At 38.7% G+C, this 25,027-nt stretch overlaps 2 protein-coding genes across 2 annotated transcripts in view; one reads left to right on the plus strand and one right to left on the minus strand.

Moving 5' to 3' along the window:
- Positions 1-646, minus strand: part of LOC112159443 (voltage-dependent calcium channel gamma-6 subunit) — a 12,429-nt gene extending 11,783 nt beyond the window's left edge. Inside the window, exon 1 of the mRNA XM_024293494.2 lies at positions 142-646. The gene's annotated coding sequence lies outside the window, so the exon portion shown is untranslated. The remainder of the gene's footprint in view (positions 1-141) is intronic.
- Positions 647-12,531: 11,885 nt separating this feature from the next.
- LOC112136968 (neuronal pentraxin-1) lies at positions 12,532-23,425 on the plus strand. The gene is made up of 5 exons (XM_024259041.2): positions 12,532-13,272; positions 16,035-16,743; positions 17,099-17,349; positions 17,954-18,133; positions 21,818-23,425. The coding sequence occupies exons 1-5, from the start codon at positions 12,532-12,534 to the stop codon at positions 22,025-22,027; spliced, it is 2,091 nt and encodes a 696-aa protein (XP_024114809.1). The 3' UTR covers positions 22,028-23,425.
- Positions 23,426-25,027: the final 1,602 nt, after the last annotated feature.

The following is a 25,027-nucleotide window of genomic DNA, read 5'->3' on the forward strand; positions in this document are numbered from 1 at the left end:
AAAAAAAAAAAAAAAAAAAAAAACATGCTGAAACCGGAGGCATTGGTTTTATTTTATCTCTCTGTACCGCTACATGCGTGCCAAACAGAGCCCGCTGCAACTTGACAAACATCACAACAATGACATTAACAAGTTGCTGACCTGGTTGTTGTGTTTGTGGCTCAGCTCGAAGTGACGGAGATTGAGGTGAGGCAAGGAGGGGAGAGGGAGTGAGCTGTGGACTGGGGAGTAAGGGGGCGGAAAGGGGTGGAAGTTAGGAGTTGGCTCCGTTTGGAGCTGTTTGGTAATCGTGGTGGTGGGGGGTGTGTGTCTGCATTTGTGTTGTGCATCTACAAAGAAGTAAAGGACACATGTACAGGTTTTGTTTGAGCTTACAGCCCCCGTTCGTGTTTATTTCCAAGAAAAAAAATTAAATTGTTTGTGTGTGTGTGTGTTCATGTCTTTATGTCATTCTGGGGTCTGACCCTATTGTTTCCACAACACTGTGGGGACATTCATTGTTTTGGGGACATTTTGTAATTTAAGAGTTATGAAGTTGATTACTTTAAAGGGAAGGAATTAAGCTAACTTTAAACACTCCGTTATGATGGTCATGGCGAGAATTATGGACTTCAAACTGTGTAAACGAAAGACCTCACAAGCCACTGAAAGAAGGAATTTGTATGTTTTTTGAGTGTGTATTCCATAAATAAATCAGTTTGTTTACTCTAATTTAGACAATTGTGCTTACTGAGTTTACTATTTAAAAAAAAAGATCACTCATACTTAATGCTATGACCAACACTACATTTTCTTATGTGCATGTGCCTACTCTGTCTATTTTTGACCTCCACCTGTTAATGACATTAAAGTCAACTGAGAGGAAAGAGCTGGGGAGGGGCGTACTTTAGCTCAACCCGAGTTGTGGGGCTCCTGCTCTGACCGCGCTAACTGAAGAGTCAATTGCAGGTTTAACACCTCAGCTGGGCGGTGTTGGGCCCGTGAGGTCAGATTTCAGGGCCGTGAGATCCATTCCACCAGACAGTAAAAACCAGATACGTCTCTGCTGTGCAGACAGTGCAGAACCCGATCCAGTCCAGTGATGAACGGGTTGCGTCCACAGGGCCTTTTTCTAGCATGTATGCCTGCTTTTACAAGCAACACGACACTAATGCATATAAATATAGTAATGCGCATTACTCTGTGTTTCTCAATGTAGAGCATGAATAGTTTCCTAAATATTCTGGCGAACTGAATGTGCTGATATCTGGTATTTTGATGTGTTTTTCCACTAATTTACGGACAAGATTTTCTTTCCACAGTGCACAACTGGAGAGCACTTAGAGACGTGTGCAATTTACCAGTGAAAGAAAACAGGGACAACTGGATTTTTCAGAACACTTAAACCTACATTGCCATTCAGAACCAGGGAAATCTGACAAAATCTTGAAGAACAACGTGTTAGATTTCATCTTTAGTGATAATATATTCAGTTATTTTGTTTATTTCTTTGCTGAAAACAATTATTGACTGATATTAATTCAAGTTTAAAATGGTAAAGCCTCAATTTATGCTTTTTCCGTTTTGCGTTTAGTCTGTGCGTTATCCACCCTTGGATTTAGAGGGTCGCTGGTCCTCCTGCTGCCCGAGAAAGAGAGAATACCGCAGTCAGATGTGCCCGGCATTGTGATAAGTGTTGTGTGTGTATGCAAGAAAGTCAAGTGGTCAGAGACATGCAAAGACAGAAGACTGGATGGGAAAGGGAGAAAAGGGAGGACATGCCCACGGCACAAACACAACATTTGCTATAATATTTTCATTGGTAAAGTCATGTTTTTCTTTGCTTATCTTTATGTTAAAAATATAATTACTTGTTGTTCCTTTCAGCCTTTTGTGGTCATCAATTCTGAAAAGTAGTCGTTGGACATAATTTTCATACTTTTCTTTCTGTACTTTAACAATTTTGACTTGAATTTTCCCCTAAAAGTTATAAAACAACCAATTTTTTGCTGCTTTTTTGATCTATAAATGAATGTTTTTGTTGGATAAAGAAGTTTATAACATTGAAAAGACCACAAGCAGCTACAATCTATTCCCTTTGAAATGCAACTGACAACGAGGCTTTAGGTCTTATTTGCTTGAAAACAAATGTTCACAATTACATAAAAAAAGGTTCTTTATATATTATGAAGTGAGTAAAGTTGGAAGTAGTTCTTGCTTCCACAGATATCTATCTGCACATTCATCTTAATGTAATAGCATCTTCCAAACAGAAGATGGTGCTACCTTGCAAAAAAGATTACAGACGGAGAGAAGTGATGCTGCTGTCATCCTTCACACCACAGGCAGTAAGGAGCCTTAATGTTTGCAGCAAGAGATGATGAGATTACACCAACACAAAGGCGACATCATCCGGACACAGAATATGCCAAGTCTGTTGTGGTTGCTATGAACCAAGACATTTTTTTCATCACAAAGACAGAGATTTATTTTTAATAGAGAATTTATGATTACAACATATTATTCCCTAGAAAAGGTAAACAAAAAAGTAGTATATAACCTCTATTAATTGCCAATTTCAAGGTTAAATCTTAAAAAAGAAAGCCACAGGGTATTTACAAAAAAAAAAAAAATGCATTTAATTTAATTTAATAAAATTGTTGTAAATGTTTTATCAAGTTAACCAGGAGAAAAATATTTCAGGGATTGGAAATATAAGCGTCCTTGTTTAGATGTTGTAATGAATGGCAACTAATTTAATTGTATAATTTAATTGTAGTGGTAATTTATTGAATTACACGTAGATATATATATATATATATATTTCATTTTTTAAGTGTTCTTCAATCTGGAAGTGAAAATGTTTGGTTTTTAGGCCCAAATTTGTAGAACTTGGAACTAATTTAATTGTATAACAATCCCTAGTGGTAACCCGATGAACTACACCTAGCTAATTTTTCTCCTTGTTTAAATGTGCTACAATCTGGAAGTGACAAGTTTTGTTTATAGGGACCAAAATTGTAGAATATTTATGCAGCTATAATAAATAGAAGACTGAAGCAACTTGAAAGATTAATAGCATCTTTCATTGATCAGGGGTGAACAGCTGGGGTGAATTAAGAATCAACAAAACCAGAAGCTCAAAAAACAATTCAAAGTAGAGCAATAAGACTTCATTTTATTTTTCCAAGTTAGTGGTGATGAAAGAAAAGAAGAGCTGTGGTGACCCTGAAAAGGATAAGCTGAAAGTGAACTACTCCACTGCATGAAAATGTCCGTTTACATGTTTACGTACGCATGGTCAAACCCAGATTGTCATATATTTTAACCATGATACTCTTGGTGGGTTTTTTTAATGCTTGAATGGTCTTTTTGTGTCATTTCAGTCTTAGATGCCTCTATAAACAGCTTTTGCACTTGCATGTATTTTTATATTTTATATCCATCAGGGAACTGGAAATGCAATATATATGCTAAATTTTAGAGCTTGGGATGAATAAATATATGTACTTTATTCATCCCAACCTCGGAAATTTAGCATATATATGTATAAAATATGGCTTATTTTCTTAACTGCTTCTTACTCTTAACAAATAAGTAAATACAAATAAGTAATGAAATCTCTCTTTTATTGGCGATTTTCTTTCGTACGTTGGGTTAGCGAGTGTTTAAACGTGTATTGAGTGTACGTGAGGACAAAACGCCGTTATCTTTAACTGGTTTCATGCATGAAGCTGGGATGACCTAACAGGACTATCACCATAACAACATTAGGAGGTGAGATGCCTGCCCTGCTATGACCAGAATAACAAGGGTCAAAGGAGGAAAAAAGATTAGGTTCTTCACGGGATTATGAAACTTGCTAAATATAGGCGGAAATGTTTATTTTTAAACTTTCACTGAACTTAAGAGACACAGATGAGTTTTTACTGAAGAGCTAGTGAAATCTAAAATACAGTTTTAAATGATTATATCATTCTTTTATGTAACAAAATTAAACATCTAGGCAACAATTACAATTTTAAGTCCAATAGATGACCTACAGACGAATATTTTCTTAATAGTCTTACATCAGATTTATGGGTAAATGTAGTTTTGTGTGTACATTTTTAAATATTTGTGTGTGTAGTTGGGTTTAAGCTGTTGTAAATTTAATTTGTGCATTTGGAAATTGTATTTTTATTTTTTTTTATTTTGTATGTTTTTTACGTATGCACAAAATGTATTGAATGCACACACATTTCAGGAATTGAGCATCTCACAAAACTTAAGTCACACAAATTAAGAAATAGGGCTGCACGGTGGCGCAGTGGTTAGCGCTCTTGCCTCACAGCGTGAAGGCCCTGGTTCGAATCCCGGCTGGGACTTTTCTGTGTGGAGTTTGCATGTTCTCCCCGTGCATGCGTGGGTTTTCACCGGGGACTCCGGCTTCCTCCCACCGTCCAAAAACATGCTTCATAGGTTAATTGGTGACTCTAAATTGCCCCTAGGTGTGAATGTGAGAGTGGATGGGTGTGTGATTGAGGCCCTGGGACAGACTGGCGACCTGTCCAGGGTGTACCCCGCCTTCGCCCTTCAGTAGCCGGGATAGGCTCCGGCACCCCCGCGACCCCGAAAGGGAAGAAGCGGTCAAGAAAATGGATGGATGGATGGAAATTAAGAAATGCACACGCACAAATCAAGTTACGCCTGTACCAAGAATAATGCACGCACAAATCGGGCTGCTAATTCGCGGATTTCGCAAATGAAAAAATAGATGATATATATTTGTTAATATGTATAGTACAATTATTATTTCTATAATTGTTGAATATATAGCATGCATTTAAGAAATATATTGGTCTGTTTATGTATAAAGTTTTATTCTGTGTGGCTCAATAAATGATAAACTTTGAAAATTACTTTTTTATATATATTGCCATTTTCATAAAAACTAAAAATCAAGTATATAATGACAAATATATCAAGTATATATATTAAGTTAAGCATATATATTACACTTTATTGCATATTAGGCCCAAACCGAATTCTTCCCTTCTCCCTACCCCTCCCTTGGTAGGGTCATTTACAGTGGAGGGGGTGTCAGAAATAGCTTTTTTAAGGGCCAACCTACCCAGCGGAAGGGTACAGAGCCCTCCATCACAAGGGGGTTCTGCGCCACTGCGTGAGGAGAAGCACTTTTCTTCAAATGGATGCGCTCTGAGGCACAGAAGTTTGAATTTAAATGTAAGTAATGATGTTTTGCTGTTGCATGACCTTCATTAAGGTATAAAACCGCTGTTATGTATATTCGAGTGCTGGAAGCACTGCGCTAACGTAGTTGACCAGCGGCCATTAGTGACATCAAAGAGTGGGAGTGAGGTCTAAATTCGGAGACACAATTTTTCAGTGGCGTACAGGCAGGGTACCAGTGGGTTAGCTCGCTATAATGGCTAGCCGCCCAGTGAACAGTATAGCGTGCCAGCGAGCTCCCCTGTAGCGTAGATGGTTAGCATGCAGTAGCATGCTAGCCAGCTTTTCTGTAGCATGCTAGCGAGCTTCGCTGTGGCATGCTAACGAGCTCTGCTGTACTGAGCTAGTGAGCTCTGCTGTCCACCAGGCGGCTGGCTAGCATAGCAAGCTAACTCAATGAGTCTCCTCTTAAGCCAATGAGGGCAAACACAGGTGGGGCCCCAACAGAAACTGTCAACAAACCCCTTTGGGGCCCAAATTTTCTGCCCACTTTTAAATCATTTGGGGCCAACTTTGCCTTGCTGGCTGGGATATGGCTTAAACACATTTTTGTAGATTCAACCAATCAGAATTTTTGTTAGAGTTTCTGTTGCTTCATGAGGATAGAAGATGACATAATCGCCTCTGATTGGATGGTCAAAGCTCGCGCTACCAAAAAAATAACCCAAATGAATCAATACCAAATTTATCTTTACTTTTGCAAAGTATATTAATTTTATTTCAAGCATCAGGATCTTAAAAAAAAAAAATAGCCAAAAAAATCTCTGCACGTTCAGACGTGAATGCCAAAGCGGGTTAAAGAGGTTAACGTGCAGACAGAAAGACAAACCTGGAACCAAACATGTAGTTCTTAGAACGGCTCATTATCACACAAACGCTGAAGGCTCTCCTGACATCAGCAGTAGGTCTGTCAGCCAGCCAACCAGGTAACTGGGACTTTTCCGTTGTAAATATTTTGCCCCAACAGAGCTAAACGCTTCATGAAAAACAAGTGGGACACTTGTGGCTGTGTAAACTCCCTGCTTAACCTAGATTTTTTTTTTTTTTTTATTAAAAACACTTTAGATTCTAGAGACAATAATGCCTTGAAGTGAATTAGTAAGAAATGAACTTAATACATTTATTATCCTGATCCTAGTCAACATTCTAACTATTCAACAGTCTAACTTCCAGTCCATGATGAATTGGAGATGTCATTATTGTTACTGTACAATTAATATTCATATACAGCATTTTATTACTTTATATATTGTGTTTTTTTTTCTTGTTGCAGTCTAACAGGCTAATGGTTCATTACTTCTGTCATTTTTTTAAATGTTTTTTTTCTGGAATTCACTGTGAAAAGCAAAGAATACATGGAAACTTGCTTTTCTCTATGTCTCTAGAACTCGACTGTGATCAGGTTAATGTTAATGTGGTAAATTTAAGTTTTAGTTTCAATGGAAAACTGAAAAATGTCCATTTTACTGATAGACATTACAATTGGCAAGCTTTAGAAATGAAAATAAATGAAAAAAGGACTTTGTGGAAGTTATCACCGTAAACAAAAAAATCTGCATAATGCTAATGTTCTAGTTACCATTGTCATTGGAGTGGGTCTTTCAAGAATTATTCCTTGGTAGATGTTGTCAATGGTGTTTTAAACAAGTTCTTGTGGCATTTTTTTCTCATGAGGGAGGACAAGTATCAAGAAAATTAAGTTTAAAACTGCATTTCTGAGTATTTCTTATTAAAATCATTGTGAATCAAGAGCAGCTAAAAAATGCAGTTAAAACAAAAACTTGTATTTGTTAAATGCAAACTACAATCGGCAGGCCACATGCTCCCTACTCTGTTTCATTCCTATAAATCCACTTGTAGACAAATAGATCCATGACCTGTTTTCCTCGTCTGAGCTGACATCAGGCTCAAAAGTGTTGAAAAGCTCCAAAGTTGCTCACCATTTTTGTTGCAGCGGTAATGTCAGGGTGAGGTCGTGAGGGGCTGTAAGCTAGAGGGAGGCAGTGTAAACAAAGGTATTATGGGAAATGAGGGCAGGCTTACTCCTTGCCAACAATCCTGCCCACAACTCAGAGGTGAATTTCTGAACTTCCCATCTGCAGAAACTATGTCCTAGAAAACAACAGTTTTTTTTTTTGTTTTGTTTTTGGCTAAAATGGTCATAATCACAATTAAAAGACCACTGAGAATGCTTAAAATAGATAAAAAGATAATCAAAGTGGACTTTAATTATTATAAAAACAAAGTCCAAATAGGAGTCGTCATCAGTAGCTTATTGTTAAAAGCATTTGCATATAATTTTGAACAAAATTCAAGCAACAAATCTTGCTTTTTAGCCAAACATTTAAAGCATACTTCCCAAAAAATTGTAGAGTTGATGTTTCTTTATACCAGCAGCAACTTTTTCAAACACATTTTCAAACTAATGCATTTATAGAGTTTTCAGCTAAAAATGGACTCCCCGCTGACAAAAGAGCTCCTCATCACATGACCTCCCTCATTGCATGAGGAGTTAAAATTATCCTCCAATCCAACCGTCCAATCCTCCTCAAGCTGATCAGAGTGGAGACGAGACTAAACAGGCTTGAGGACTTCCAACTTGCAGGCAGGTAAGAAAACTTTGTTTCCTTCTGTGCAAAGTTAGAAAAAGTTTTTTGTATTTGAATCCTAGAGAAAATGTGACGTATTCAAAAATGTTATTCTATAGAAACTCAAAGTTTTACTAATAGAATCATTTTTCGACAAATATTTTTCTTCTCCTAAAATATATGAGGGAAAAAGTAAAGTTGGAATGTAAAAATATCTATCGTAACTTTTACTCTAAATTTTTTCCTATTTAAACTACTTTTTTTCTTTTATATCAATGTGACAACTATTATATTTAATAGTCTTGAAATCCACTTTAAATAAATAACAAATGAAAAATAGTAAAAACAAATTAAAAAAAATATAAGAAAATCCTACATTTTTGCAGCAAAATATACATATCAGATTAATTCTGTTGTCAAATGCTAGATTTATTTTTTATGCTGTTAAATTTTACTGACTAAAACAGATTTTTTTAATGATTATAACGTATATTGTTTTATATAATTTACTTGATGTATGAGAGATTTTTTGTCAGATGATTTCAAGTATTAAAAAACATGATACATTTTGAGGTTTCCTTAAAATTTCTGCTAAAAGTTTGATTATTTTGTTAAGTTTAAACAATTTTACAAAATACCAATCAACTAAGAAGCTATTTTTACTTTTTTTTGTCTGTATTAAAAACATTGCTCTGTCTGCGATCACGTTTATCCCATCCTCGTACGTCTCCAAAATGTGCGCTCGCATGCCACGTGCAGCACTGAGACCTCAGCCTGACTCTGTTGGCTGCCAACCAGACAAATGTGAGGACAGTCCATCATCCCTCACATCACAAATCCTCCCGCTGACAAGCGTTAACACCGGCCACATAACCAAGAAAGAATCCCAGCAGATGATGAAGTGGGGCCGAGGCCTCAGGGGCTGAGAGTTTATCTCTGAACATTAAACATGTCAAACAAGAGTGTTACTCTCTTTGTTCATTGATCGGAGTCATTGCTCTGTATTTCAGTTCAAATTCATAGACGTATAACTTTACAAACAGGAAATTGATACCAGAATAACAATGAAAAGGAATGAAAATGCTTTTACATTTGGGGTATGAGCTTGTTTTGTGGCAACATTTTGTGTGTTTAAGGCTCCTAGTTGACTTTATAAAGTATTTACTTAGATCACGCCCCGAGAAGACTCACAAAAGCAAATGTTATTGTTGTTGTGGAAGTTTTATAAGAAGTAGTAAAGCTTGTTTGGAAGCACTTTAGGCTAAAAGGTCTCATCTTTCATTTGTAGCAATTTGGTTTATGTTGGTTAAATTTTCTCTCAGATGAATGAAGAGAACCAGATGAAAACCATTGAGACCCAGGATCAATATAGCATTTTCGGTGGTATAATGTCAAAACCATCAGCGGCTAATCAGAAGAGAAAGTATACACACAAAAAAACATTTTTAGATTTGAATTGAAATAAATTTTAGTGGCTTGACTTTAAGAGATGGTCATAGTTCAGTTGAAAAACTGTTTCTTGCCAATACTCAATAAGTGTTTTAAGATTATCCCTCTTCTGCAAAAATTTAAAACAAATATTTTACACCATTTACCCAAATATTTTAACCCCCTGAAAAGTGCAATTTTTTGGGTGCCTGTGATGGAAAACGACTTTTGAAAAGAGTGGAAAAAAGCAGAAACCAAATCAGCAGAAGACCACATTTTAACCCATAAGAACCCATAGTGACATCAGCGTAATAGAAAAATATCCTAAATGTTTTCTGTAGTCAGCTTGGTTTGTGGTATGTTCTACATAATTTGGTTTTTAAGGAAAAATGTGTCGGGTCTTAATGGACTAAGACAAAGTAAACCGAATTTTATTAATCAAAAAAGAAAAAAACCTTAATAAGAAACAAAGAAGGCTTTTTTTCATTAAAATAGGCTAAAATATCAAACTACTTCAGGTTAAAAAATACTGTTTCTACTAATTCTCATCTGAAAGCTGGCAGCAGTATTTTGGATATGCTTTATAGATTTTTTAGACTTGCAGTAGCCAAATTTTGAAGCAACAAAAACGCCAAGTATTGTCTCTCAAGTATTCTTCTTCATTTCCTTGCTTATGTTCCAGTTTTCTTAAACTCAAGAACCATCTGGAGAATAAAAATGAAGTGCAATAGGAGATTTTTGACATGAGAAGATACAAGACATTTGAGAAGTTTGAAATTGCAAGGTGTAATCTGGACAGAGGGAGTTCCTGAACTCCAAAAACAACCTGAATCTTATGCAGTATATACCTTATATTAAGCTATTAACAAGATTGCAATATGAAGGTATTTGTTTAAAAGAAAAAGCATCTCATATTTTACCCAAAGAAGGTCTTTCTGTGCCATCACTCCTTAAGGCACTGCTTGATTTATACAGTTTTCCAAATCAAACGTGGTTATAAATTCTTGGACCCGGATGAGAGCCGGTTCAAGCAGAACTTTAGGAAAGTCATGTTTGCTACAAAAATGTTGGTATAGACACCACTTCTGTCCACTTCCTGTTTCATTTATCATGTCTGCATAAATCCATTTCACCCAACAAAGATGTGACGATACTCTGCAGAGGCTGGCTCTACTTCATCTGCACGGGTTGAATTCTGGCAGATCCAGGACCCTGTTGCCAATCCCTCATTAAAAAGCATTAAATCTAACCAATCCTATTAGTCTGTCACCCCTGAGGAGCACATGAGAGGCCAGGAGACATGCTCTTCAGTCTGCTGTGGATCTTCTCAGGGGCACGAGCACAAACAACATTGTTCATCCAAACAAAGAACATTTAATCACTAAAAAAAACTGTAAACGACCAAAAACTCTGCAACTTCTCCTAAAAAGGAAAAATATTTAAAAAATTGACAAAAACTCGAAGCAATTAGTTTTCTTTGACCTGCAGGCTTACTGTTAAAAAGTAAATCTGCCCACATTGTGGTTTTTGATTTTAGACTTAATGTGTTCATGTGGCAAACTTTCTTGTTTGTCAACTGAGTCAACATCTCAACTCACCACGACGGGGAGAAAGCTCTGTCGCACGATGTGTTGGGTCTTTCAAACTCGTGCTTGTGCACATGTCTCACTCAGGTATCACGTCTCTTTAATCTCTGCTAATGTTGCTTTTAAGTATCAGACAGCATGGTTCGCTGTCAGATTAAAGCTCTCAAGTTAAGGCTGAACTCACATCCCCTAAACGCCTCGTTAAAAGAGACTTAGAGGAGCGACCTTGAAAGAGAAAGCACCGCCACTGTGTCTTTCACCAAATACGTAGACACAAGTTTTTACTGTATGTCAGACAGAGTTATTAGACGTAAAGAAAAATAGTGCATGATGTTTAAAACTCAGGGGCCTTGTGATAGTGTCTGCCCTGCGACTGCAAGGTTGTGAGTTCAAATCCAAGGTTGAGTCATACCAATGGGACCCAGTGCCTCTCTGCTTGACCCTCAGAATTAAGGGGTTAAACCACTAAATGGCTCCCAAGTAAATGTGGTTGTGTCTGTAGTTCACCGCTCCCCAGGGGATGGGACAAATGTGGAGAACAAATTCCACACATCTACGAGTGGGACAGCTAATGGGACTTTCACCATTAAAAGGTCTAGATAGACTAGAAAGTTTCTCACTTAAACAGTTTTATATGAAATCTTATTAAGGTATAATTAATGGTTATAACTGGACTAATACACATAGACATAAGCCAAGGGTTGAATGAAATTATTTTTTTAATCTCTTCTTTTACTATTTTTTTTTTCATATATGTCACTTGTTTTTCAAGTGTTTTAGTGGAAGTAAACTTGAGCATCTTGAGATCATGCTATGATCTCCACATTTAGGGGAATGAAAGATGGGCACTCAGTGCTTACCTGTCTTTCAAAATAAACTAATTGTTTTGGAGGTAACCTCCATCCACTTCTTATAGAAGAGTGTTTTATTTTGAAAATGCAAAGCCTTAAACTCCCTGGAATTGTTAAATTTGGACACAACTTTCGTCTTCAAAACTTGCAACTCAGATATGTAAAAACAGGAAAAATCCAGTTAAGCTTTCAGACTGACTTTGCTAAGAACTCTGGCCTTTGTCCTTCAATCACTTCCTATTCTCTACCTTAAAGCAGCCAAGTGACTTTTTATATAAATGCCAAGGGGAGCATTGCAAACTCATAGTAAGCTACACCTTTGTCCTGAAAACCAACTTTAAGGGCTTTTCTAAGGAAAGAACCCTCTGATGTCTTAATTTTAAAGTCTTTTCTTTCTCTATCCAGCAGGCAAAGTCCCTCTTGGATTTCATGGACAATTAGAAGCTGAAGTTAAAAGGATTATACTCAGCTGATGAGCACAGGAAGTCCTTGGAGCTGAGAGAAATCACTTGTCTGGCAGTGGTCCCACATCGTTTCCATCAAGACGGCAGACTGACCTCTCAGGAGACCTCAGCTCAAACCTCACAGCTTGTCGCCCCTTCAGAAAAGCCAAGAAACACTCCTAATAGGATGAGATTACTCTGAACCATTTTGCCAAAAAAACTTTGCAACTAGAAAATTTCTAGGAACTTGTGGACTTTTTTTGTCTTCTTTTATGTTATCTGGGCAGAAATATCTGCAGAGTTTTCGTTGGGGTGCATCCTTCAGTTCAACACGAATAAGCAACATTCATGGTTTCCTTAGCAAGAGAAATAAAGTCAAAGAAAACCATAACCTAATTGGTAAATACTTACACTTAAAGCAAACATGACCAGAGACAGTCATCCTCTGAGTTGTATGCTTTTGTCTGTGTTGCACCACCAATGGGTTGGATTCTCCCTGGGATTTGTCCTCCCCGCTTTTCCCCTCGGTCCTCTTATTTTATCTTACTTCCTATCATGTGCAGCAGGAGCCGGCAGTTTACCAGGCATAGAATACAGTTATGGCATTAGCCCCAAGTTTGTTTGCACCCCAGTACCTCCAGAGGCGGATCCCAGCTGCTATTCCCCACCTAGTGTGCCCCACGGACCGAGTGGTACCTCCCATGGTAGTGATCATGGTGGGGCCACCCATCGTGGCATGATGTCAGATGAAGCTAAAGCCACTATCCTGCACCTTCGCGAAAGCCTCGTGAGGCAGAAGGAAACCATCCTGGATCAGCGGGAGACCATCAGAGAGCTGACCGCCAAGCTCACCTTGTGTGAAGGTTTCGGGGGTCACCATAGTGTCGGACATCACGACAACCACCACGAAAGTCACCACGACCCTCACCATGACACGCACCACAGTGGCCACCACGATGACCGTCATGGACGCCATGACAGCCACGGCGGGCCTTCCTCACTGCACCACGGTCCCTCAGCACATGATCACCACTACTCCCATGGCAGTCACAGGCCAGACCTTCACCACAGGAAGGGCTCATCGCACAGCAAGCACAGCCCCTTCTCTCCAGAGCAGACCGGAAAGACCCTGCAGACTCTGAAGGAGAGGCTGGAGAACTTACAGGTAATTTGTAATTTTCTCAGCACATATTTACATGATTTAGTCCATCTTAAGTCAACATATCGATGCATCAATTCATTTTCACTCATGGACGAAGGCAGGGTACACTCTGGACAGGTCGCCAGTCTGTTGCAGAGCCACAATCACACACCTAAGGATAATTAGAGTAACCAGTTAATCTATGATGCATGTTTTTGGCTGATGGGAGGAAGCTGGAGTCCCACGCTTGCACATGCAAACTCCAAACAGAAAGGTCCTCCATCCGTGATTCTGGCTCAAGACTTAAACCAGAATCTTCATGCTGTGAGACAAGAGCATGAATCACTGAGACACTGTGCAGCCCATTTAACTCTTGTGCTATCCTAGGCAAGTTTACATTGACGTGGGGTCATCTGGACCCCATAACATAACACAAGGGTTAAAAAAAAAAAAAAATCTGTATCCATCAAGAATCCTTTCCAGTACAATCCCACAAAGCTGGAAAGCATTTAGGGACAGTGATGAGAAACAAGTTATTTCTAACAAAACTAAACCAGGACCAAATCAGAGTATCATGAGAGAATCCCTTTGACGGTAAAACTTGAGGCACAGCTCAGAGTAACTGTGACCAACTTTGACAATCAGATGTTTTAACTTCTTAATGCTTATTAATCCAAATACCCATAAAACCTCTTCTGTTACAAATTTGACTCAATGTCACTTCTAGAAATCAAAGACATTAGTGAAACTGTTTTCATTGCTGGAAATAAATTCGGGTTTCAAGGGGTTTTAAAGTTTTTCCACCAAAGATGCTTCCCTTCTGACCCAGATCTAGGAAGGTGTTTTACAAGAGAGGACGTTAATGACTTAAGGTTACCTTCACATTTTACTGTTGGAGACTTCTTTAGCTTGGTGGTAATTCTGGATTGTTGGAAGCAGAAACCGAGGTGTTATAAAGCGTTCCTGCACTTCAGACAGGTCTGTTTCCTCACAATGTTGAAATTGTGCCCAGGGCTGAAGTTCAGAAACAGTTTACCCTTCAGGCATCAATATGTCAGTGATATTGAACCCATAAAGCATTGGGTTATCCAGTCTTAAAGGAAAGCGTATCTCAAACAGCTTTATCAGCTACTCAAAGTGTTGGACCTGTTAATGTCTGCTGGCTGGGCTCTGTTGTATGAACCCTGTAAAATCCTAGAATTAGAATAAATACAATTATTCTAGTTCCACTTGGGATACATTATAAAATTTAGGGTATGCAATAGTCCAACTTTAAATGAGTGAATATACTTTATTTGCTTTGTTTTTTTTTTTTCACTACTTCTAACTTCAGCACTGTTACACGAGTGTTAACTTAAAATGAGAAATGACTCAAAAGTTTCTCTCTGATGATTGGAGTTAGCATTTAGTTCATAGATACATGGCTTCATTAAAAACTACATTTGTGCCATTGTTTCATTTCCTGTCTGGTATGTACCAGGTATTGAGATAGTAATTTTAAAATTATAAGGAAGTTTTTGAAGTCAAATTATGGTCTTTTTCTGACTTTTAGATGACCCTAAGGAGTTTACTTTTCAAATTTGAAGACTCATTTACAGGGAATTCCTGAAAAAAAACATCCCTTTAGTCTTTCTTGTAGGTGTGAGAAAGAGTAAAAAATAATAATAATAAAAAAAAAAAAATAAAAACCCAAAAAACTGAAGTTTATCTTTTAGCACCTTCTAAAGTGTCTACAGCACTGGTCTGTAGCCATGCACTGAAGGCCACTTGCCAGCTTCACCTTCAATTACTTTGATCCTTCCTGAGGGGCTGTTAATCATGGCGTGTGCTGGTAGGGGACAAAGCCGGATTTGCTGGTGAGGAAGATGAGAAGGAGAAAGAGGAGAAAAAAGAAGTGATGGAAGGGAGGGGCCAGAACTTTTGTTGTGATTGGCTGCTTTTAGTAAGATCCAACATTTCTTCTCCAACTTTTTCCCTCAAAAACTTTAAGTCTTTAACCTGTTTGTTTGTCTTTTCCTCTGAATTCAATTGTTTCTTTTAATGTTGTTTTGTGTGTGTACAGTATGCTTTGGTTTTAAAGAGGTATTTTCAAAAATAACGTTTTTTTTATTATGTTATCAATAAACTTTTATGGTATTACACCCAACCTTTATATCAAGGGGTTCCTCTTTAGCTAAATTAAAATTGTATCAGAGTGTGTCTCTTTTTCCATAAACTTTTGCAAATTCCTGTTAGCTGGCTTAATTTAAAGACATTTGGCAAAAAAATCATTAACTGTACAGAGATGTCTGTAACTGTGTTCTTTTTGGATTGAAAGTAGCAATATGGGAAAGATGAATGCAAACCAAGTGTATGTTGCATGGATACTGGATATTTTTGCTGTCCTGCAGCTGTTGGACGTTCATACTCATCACCCTCAACAACACAATAAGTGTCAACATCCTTTTACTTTGTGCAGTTTTTGTCAAGGAATGTGGCCCAAAGCAAGAAAACAAGTGAATAAATTGTTTTGAACAAATGAAATAAAAAAAATAAAACAAACCAAATTCTACATTGCAAAAACAGCCCCCTTGAAATAAGTCAAAAATTCTTACCCCATTGGCAAATTTTATTTATATAAGCAAAATAAAAAATGTAAATAGAGGAGGAAAACTGGTCTTACTGCGATTTTCTTAAGCTAGTCAATAAGACATGGTTCCTCAATCTAAAATTCTATTGCTTAATTATATTTCAAATAATCTTGTCGTAAAATCTAATTTATCATCCAATTGTTTTTGTGTTTACAGGCTAGAAACTCATCTAGCTCATATTCCAGCTCCTTAAGACAGCTCCTCCAGCGAAAGATCAATGCTCTGGAGGAGCAGCTGCACAGATACCACAGAGATCCCCATAGTGATCACCATGATGACCATCACGAAGATCACCATGGCGGTAGCCACCATGACGACCATCGGGATGACCACCACGACACCCATCATGGCAATGATCACCATGAAGACCTGAATGGTCCGGGCCACCATGAAGACCACCAAAGCAGTCGCCATAGTAGCCATCACGGCGACCACGGTAGCCATCACGGCGACCATGGTAGCCATCACAGCGACCATGGTAGCCATCACAGTGGCCACGATAGCCATCACAGCGACCACAGGCACCACAAGCCGAACAGCCACCATAACAATCGCCACTACGACCACAGCTATGACTGGCACCATGGTCGGTATTATGGTCACTATGGCAGCCACCATGACGACCACACTGATGATCACCATGCTGGCGATCACCACAATGACCATCATGATCATTACGATGAACATGGACACCATGATGACCACCATGAGGATCACCATGACAACCACCATGAATCTAGCCACTATGACCAGTACCATCCACCTCAACACCTGCCCTACAGCAGCAAGGAGACAAGCCTGCAAGGTCCTGGTCACAGCAAGTTGGAGACAGTTCTGGGTCAACTACACCACAGCAGTGGCCATGGTGAGTACACTCACACTTTACAAAAAAAATCAAACTCTATTTGATTGGTCTACTGACTAAACATGTGGACGTAAAGATGAATTGAATGGATATCAACTTTTATTAAAATTTTAAGTGTCCGAGCCGGACTACAATAGTATGATGTCCTTATTCAGATTTTCTATTTGTTTTTTTTCTCCCTTGCTTGGTATTACAAATGAATACTGTTCATCTTGTAAAACCGTTTGGGCATTTATAAACCCTTGTCCTCATCATCTTTGTAGAAGAACACATACTAGCTATAAGGTGACATGAGCTGTCCAAACATGATATACACCCTTCTGATTTTTTGCCTCTTTCTTCACCATATAACCAGGAAACAAGCCGAAGCTTAAGAGCCCCAGTGCGTTTCTCCTTGACTTCCCAATGAGGACCAACTACATGTATGCCAAGATGAAGCGGTCGTTGGTCAATGAGATCTTTGCCATGACTTTGTGTCTGTGGTTAAAGTCTGGCGAGAATTCTGGACTTGGAACTCCCATCTCCTACGCCATTCCTGGACAAGCCAACGAGCTGGTGCTCATTGAATGGAGCAACAACCCGATGGAGCTTCTTATCAACGACAAGGTAAAAATAAATCATTGCTAGATTTCGCACAAGTCCAAAATAAGATAGAAATACACACGGAACTACCACATAATAACACCCATTGACCATTTTGGAACCAACAAATGCATCTAGATAGTTTTGCTTTTTGTTTTAAGCAACCCAGAAGATAGCTTAATTTGTTTGAGATTTCCATCAAAAAACAACTGTGTTACACTGACCCACAAGCAAACTGCTGACGCACTCGGAAACACTAGTGGCCTCTAATCTTTTTTTCCTTGAAAAGCTGTGGCATGCTTTCCCCACCAAGCGGAACCAAGAAGGTCATCTTTTTCCCCACTGTATTCCTGTTGTGTGTGCAGCAAGCGCAACAAACAAACAAGCAAAGCAATTAATCTCGTTATTGTCTCACGGCGATTGACCTAATTGTCTGTAGGAGAGGCCGATGGGATAAACCATCATGTTTGTTGTCTGGGAGTCAGACTTTGGCCGTCATCAAACTAATCAGTGACACAGTTAAAGGGTCTTGTTCACAAAAGCTCATTACTAAATAGATATAGTAATATAAACTTAAACTATACCTTTTCTTTTATGTGTTTTCATCTCTGTTTTACTGTGTATTTAGGCGGCCACTCTGCCGATAACTGTAAAGGACGGTAAATGGCATCACGTGTGCGTGACATGGTCAACACGTGATGGCGCCTGGGAGGCTTACCAGGATGGAGTGAAGAAAGGTTCTGGGCAGAATTTGTCAGCCTGGCAGTCTATTAAACCAGGGGGGATCTTCATCCTGGGTCAAGAGCAGGTGAGACATGCAGCACAGCGTTTGGGGGAATGCACGATCAGACGACCTATCGTCTTCTTCAGTTATGAGAAAAGATACAGTTTCTATGCAAGTCTTACAAATCTTACTCTTCCACAACGTGTTGTTCCTATAGCAGTGTTTGTGAAAGTTGAAAAAAAGTTCAACACTTAGATATGACAAGGAGAATCAGCCAATTTTACTATAATGTCATTATGATTTGAACCCAGGGCTTTGCCAGATCTGGTGATGGAGATCTACCACCCTGATTCTGCAGCTTTCCTCACCTTACATGCTGCTGCTTACCTGGATCAGGTGTTATCACCTGGAGTCACCTGATTAATTTTATAGAGATGCATGGAAAAGAAGAAATCTTGACATTCAGATCTTTGTTGCCTTGTAGTCAAGTAAAATGTATCATCTTTCTTTTTTTTTGCATTGTGTCAATTTAATTATTTAAATTTAAAGACATTTTCTGAGTTTTTTTTTTTTTTTTTTTTTTTACAATGAAGGAGATTTATGTAATGGACAAATATAGCTAGACAAATGATTTCCACTTTAAACCAGTTGCACATGGTTCACAAATTACTTCCCATAATAAAGAAAGTGAGAAATGTGATAATAACTTGTGATAACAGCAAGTTGGAAAGAAAAAAAAAGTCACACAGGCACAAAAATGTGTGAGGCTTAATTTATCTGGAAGTTTCGATGAAAATCCTTGGAGTATAGTAAAAGTTGATAGCCTTCATCTACTGGTACGTTCACACTGCCTTTGGCAGCATGCATTAACTCACCACTTTCAAAATAAAGTCTATGTGAACACAAGTAAACACTTGTCTCAGGCTTCCACATTCAAAACTCTTGCCTTCAAGCGTCGCTATGTGAGATTTTTAACGACTGGTTTCAGGCTCTTCAAAACGGATGAGAATGTGTACTGAAAATGAAACCAGGTTAAATTTTGACCAATGAGGGCTTTGGTAGTGTTGTATGGATGGCGTCCTTTTCAATTCATGGAAATGCCAACTGTTTAAAAGTTGATTGTGGAGGAGAAATTAATACCTACATATTGTGCTGAGACTATATAACATCAAAAATTTCATACATCAGAATGGAGCTGTGAAAAAAAAAAGTCTGGAGCAAGATTTGCAAGATTTGCACGGCTTCGACATTTGGCAACAAGCCTCCTCCATGTAGTGCGCTAGCTCCTCCATGTAGGTGACGGTCTGTAGGACCATCACCTACATGGAGGAGTACTCACTTAGCATTTCTATTCGCGTAGTGTTGCTATTCGCGCAGTATCGCTACTTGTGTAGTATCACTACTCGCATGGTATCGCTACTCGCGCAGTATCGCTACTCACTCAGTATTCCTACTTGCGCAGTATTGCTATTTCTGTAGTATCGCTACTTGCGTAGTATCGCTACTTGTGTAGTATCACTACTTGCGTAGTATCACTACTCGCATGGTATTGCTATTCGTGTAGTATCGCTACTTGCGCAGTATCGCTATTCACAGAGTATCGCTATTCACCCAGTATTGCTACTTATGCAGTATTGCTATTCGCGCAGTATCGCTACTCACACAGTATTGCTACTTATGCAGTATTGCTATTCACAGAGTATCGCTATTCACCCAGTATTGCTACTTATGCAGTATTGCTATTCACGCAGTATCGCTATTCACACAGTATTGCTACTTATGCAGTATTGCTATTCGCGCAGTATCGCTACTTATGCAGTATTGCTATTCAGGCAGTATCGCTACTCACACAGTATTGCTACTTATGCAGTATTGCTATTCACGCAGTATCGCTACTTATGCAGTATTGCTATTCGCGCAGTATCGCTACTTATGCAGTATTGCTATTCGCGCAGTACCGCTACTCACACAGTATTGCTACTTATGCAGTATTGCTATTCACGCAGTATCGCTACTCACACAGTATTGCTACTTATGCAGTATTACTATTCACGCAGTATCGCTACTCACACAGTATTGCTACTTATGCAGTATTGCTACTTATGCAGTATTGCTATTCACGCAGTATCGCTACTCACACAGTATTGCTACTTATGCAGTATTGCTATTCGCGCAGTATCGCTACTTATGCAATATTGCTATTCAGGCAGTATCGCTACTCACACAGTATTGCTATTCACGCAGTATCGCTACTCACACAGTATTGCTACTTCCGCAGTATCGCTATTCGAGTTGTATTGCTATTTGCGTAGTATCGCTACTTGCGTAGTATCACTACTTGCGTAGTATTGCTATTCACAGAGTATTGCTACTTGTTCAGTATTGCTACTAATGCAGTGTTGCTATTCGCACAGTATCGCTACTCGCGTAGTATCGCTACTCATGCTGTCTCGCTACTTACGCAGTATTGCTACTCGCGTAGTATCGCTACTTACGTAGTATTGCTACTTCTGCGGCATCACTACTCTCGCTGACTCGCACACTTTCGCTACTCCCACAGTATCACTACTTACACAGTATCGCTACTCCCACAGTATCACTACTCGCACAGTATCACTACTCGCACAGTATCACTACTTACACACTATCACTACTCCCACAGTATCACTACTCGCACAGTATCACTACTTACACACTATCACTACTCCCACAGTATCACTACTCCCACAGTATCACTACTCGCACAGTATCACTACTTACACACTATCACTACTCCCACAGTATCACTACTCGCACAGTATCGCTACTTGCACGACATCGCTACTTGGACAATATCGCTACTCGCGCAGTATTGTTACCCGATACTGTGCTAGTATAGGGTAGCGACAGTCCACTGTGATCACCATGGGCTAAACCAGCCGTGGGCACTTTTTGATTTGAGGGCCACAAAGGGTTCTAAAGTTTGACAGAAGGGCTGGACCAGGAAGCATATATGTGGTGTGTTTTAATAATCCGCCTCATAAGAGAAATAAATAATATGGAATTTGAACAAAGGCAAGCTCATTTTGATTAAAAATTAAAATAAAACAGAACATTTTGGAGTTTGAATTTCAAAACTGTGACTTTCTTTCTCATTTTAGTGCCAAGTGCACCGATAAGACGATATCCCTCAGAGGAAATCACAAACTGAAGGAAATGTTGTGTTCATGTGCTGTTGGAATGATCGGAAACATTTATGTCCGACTTAAATAGTACACATGAACTTTAGAAAAACAACAAATTGTAAATAAAGCAGAATAACTTTCTGAACTCAGAAAAAGTCCAATGTTTCTATATTGCGCCTTCTATGACAAGACACCTGAAATGCAGGGAAAATGAAAAAATAATTAAGGTTTTCAATATAAACTATTCTAGTTTGGCAGGCTATACAGTGTTAAGTAGTTTACAGGGCTCTCATGTGGCCCCTGGGCCGTAGTTTGGGCTAAATGCACATTCAAGAACACGCTTTTTGCACATACCAGGTGGGAATATAGCCACATCTATATTCATTGCCCCATTTTGGAAAGTTTTGCTCTATTAACAAGTACCAGGTCCCCCCACGATTGTTCCCTCTTGGCTTCAGTCTCACTCTCAGATTTTACCTTCTAATTTGATCTTATTTATTTATGTAAATGGAAGTGATTCAGCCATACTGTACCTGCAAACAAACCCATTCTATGAATCTGACTTTGTTTTTGTGAAATCCTTTAACTTTACTTCTGTCCACAGGACACCATGGGAGGTCGCTTTGACATCACACAGTCCTTCATGGGAGAGATGTCAGATCTCCAGTTCTGGTCCAGAGTTCTGACGGCGAATGAGATCCACACCCAAGCGACATGCGGAGGCCACCTCGTGGGTGACGTCATGTCGTGGTCTGAAGAGTTGGTGGAGCTCCACGGAGGCCTCGTTGAACTTCCCTATGAGCCCTGCCACTAAATCTAAAGCCATCGTTCGGGTTATGTACAAAGAATGCATTCAACATATATATATAAACCGTCCTTTTTGGCTGAATTTATTTATTTTTGTATTTACTTTTGGTTCCTGTCTGACCCTTCTGCCTTCTCCACGTACACTCTCACTTCCGTGCTCTCAGCAGGACAGCTTTGAGAGCCCTAAAGGGCGCAGAGCTTTGGATTTACTGGCTGCGTGCTCACGTCTGTGGCCGTTCTGGGCAATCCAACACACATAAGAGGATTTTCTTTTTCTGAAACCGCTCCAGAATTTGCTGGCTGACATTAACTGATTTCTGTAATCAACAGAAACGTTACAGACAGTGAAAGAGAGACTAAAAGGCGTGGGAGTCATGAGTCCTTTCAGCCTCTGGGGAGTGTCATGCAGGTTTTGTTTTTACAGTGCTGGTCAAATTTGGTTTGGTTGTAGCACAAAGTATTAATGTTGACTTTTGCACATTATATTAGTATTTCATATTGAAACTCTACTGCAGGCTTTTCGTAGAAAAACCATGCTTTTTTTTCTATTAAAAAACATTTATATATATATATACGTTTTAAACTTGATGTTTTATCCATAACTGCAACGGAAGAATTGTTGCATAACACAGAAAGGGTTCAGTGGCAGGTGTCGCATGTTATGGCTACAAGCCGTCGAGCAGTATAAATACAAGTAAAGCAGTTCTCAGCGTGTCAGAGATGGAATGGTGGGATTTACCTGTGAACACCTGATCTAATCCCACCTATTTCTGACTCGCTGCAGCTACGCAGCCGAGACGGACTGCAGCAGCACATGCTTGGAGGAAAAGACCTCTGGTGACATCTGCTTTAGCTGCACTTTTTATAATGTTTTTATTCAGTAAAAGTCGTGTCTGACATTTTTCTTTCGCTCTGTAGCACTTTGTAAACATTTTCTCTTTTTTTCATGCATGTTGATAAGAAACTGTTGTTTCTTTGTTCACCCTTTCTGGGTGTGTTGATAGTAAAAAGGGATATGTGTTGTACTGATGCCAATAAAACATCATCTTGAAGCTGTACATATCTGCAAACTCTTTCCTTGGGATGCCATGTCAGCAGCTCTTTGCTCCGGTGGTGGCGTACGGCGGCGAGCCAAAGGGACGGAACGTCTCCGTCTGCGTTCTCATCGTTTTGCCACCAAACTGTGTCGCTCATAAGCTCGATGTTTGTGTATTAACGGAGAAATATTTTTTATGTATTCTTGTGTTCTTGGCTGTAAATATACTATTTTCCAGTGTTTGAACGACAGCCCCTCCCGTATGTAAGCCAAAAAGTTCAACTGTAAATCTATGCTAATGATGATGTTCAATGTAAAGATTTTGAATAAAAATAATTTGAGATGTTGGCCTTTTTTTTGCTGTTGTTTGTTTTGTAGCTTGACTCCTGCTTCATTGAGGTCTTTCTAAAAAAAAGAATAAAGACGAATGTTCACATAAACAAAGCCCTGTTCCACCACTGAGAGAAAAAGTGACAATTCTGCAGAAGAAATGAACAAACGGTGTCGCAGTCTGGCTGAACAGTGAGGTTTTGTTGATTCCAACTGTTACTGAAACACCAGAAATGAGCAGAAAAAGCTCGAAGACCTGAAGAACAGGGTTTTATATTGAATTTTTACTCATTTTAGAGCAAATTTTCACATTCATGTTTCTTATATGTTAAAAAATAACTGAAAATCAAACATCAAGTAACCTAGATCAAAGCTAATACAGATAAATACATAGAAAGCCTTTAGTCTTCAGATATATATCAGCATGGATTTTAAAGAGGTTGTATCTCCCAAATTTCTCTATTCATCCATGTGTGACTGCTTTGCAAAGTCATGTTAAAAAAGGATGAAAATTAATGTTTAAATGCTTAACTGTTAGCTGGTAAAGTCATGGTTTTATTTTTTAATAATAATAATGAATTAGATAAAAAATAAAAATAAATAATAATATAAAAATACAAAAATAAGATAAAAAAAAAAAAATTAGTTATCACTTAAATAAAAGTTTATTTTAAAGCAAACTAAATTGGTTTTGAAGTTAGTGCTACCCAGTGAAAGGGTCAATGTGGAGAAAAAAAAATTTACACCCCCTAAACATCTGATGTGCAAAAGATCTCAGAAGTTCCTCTTTGTATTTTAAAAGGTAAAATAAGAATATGTCCTCAGAGCCTTTCCACTGGCGGAATCTAGTGGACAAACGTTCACTCTTCAATCGGGACAGAGAAGACTGGAACAGCAGTCAGTACCACTGCATGTCACTAGAGGGCGGTGTAACTTTTATAAAGATAGGAGGACCAGGTAAAATCACTAAACATTTCATTGGTTCATTTGTCCAAAATACTTGAAAATAGGAGTGTTTGAATAAATATTCTTCAGGACATCTGGGTGGACGGTCCAGTGTGAAACATGTCTCTGCAGGTCTGCTTCATTTCAGCTTTAAACATCTAAGACTTCTTAAAGATATATTAGCTGCTAAATTAAGAATAGAAGTCGACCTTTCAGAGGTATGGAAACATCTGAGACAGCGGCCGCTGCTCGTGGTTTCAGGTTTTGGTTTCACTTCAGCCCCATAAAGAATTATGATCTGGATTTGTCGACAAAATTGAAATAACATTTTCTGGGGAATTTCTCTGGTATTCCTCCATAATGAGGCCCAAAGGCCTGAGCAGCCACGGAGATGGGGTCTGACACTGGAGCGACAGCTCCTCACTGAGGATGAAGGGCAAGAAGAAGAGGAGAAGCTTGAGAACACACTGTGGGCTCATGAGGTTTCTGTTCATGTAACTTTGTCTCAAATCCTCAAAAAAACGCTTGATAAGATGCATGCTTTATGTCACGATAACCACATCCTTCTAGAAAAAAAGGATGTGTATAAACATTGAAAAAGTTTCCCTAAAACACGATCAATACCCCACAAAGCCTATAGTATTTCCATAGTAACAGCTTAAAAGTGAGGTTAGTAAAGCTGCAAAAACATTAAAA

This window comes from Oryzias melastigma, linkage group LG11 (genome assembly GCF_002922805.2).
Source record: "Oryzias melastigma strain HK-1 linkage group LG11, ASM292280v2, whole genome shotgun sequence".
NCBI lineage: Eukaryota > Metazoa > Chordata > Actinopteri > Beloniformes > Adrianichthyidae > Oryzias > Oryzias melastigma.

What these genes read in the sequence shown, in the direction of transcription:
- LOC112136968 (XM_024259041.2), top strand. Translation starts at nt 12,532, where the DNA reads ATGACCAGAGACAGTCATCCTCTGAGTTGTATGCTTTTGTCTGTGTTG. An exon ending in AGAGGCTGGAGAACTTACAG is followed by an intron (nt 13,273 to 16,034) that starts GTAATTTGTAAT and finishes TTGTGTTTACAG; the next exon opens with GCTAGAAACTCATCTAGCTC. An exon ending in TCATCCTGGGTCAAGAGCAG is followed by an intron (nt 18,134 to 21,817) that starts GTGAGACATGCA and finishes TTCTGTCCACAG; the next exon opens with GACACCATGGGAGGTCGCTT.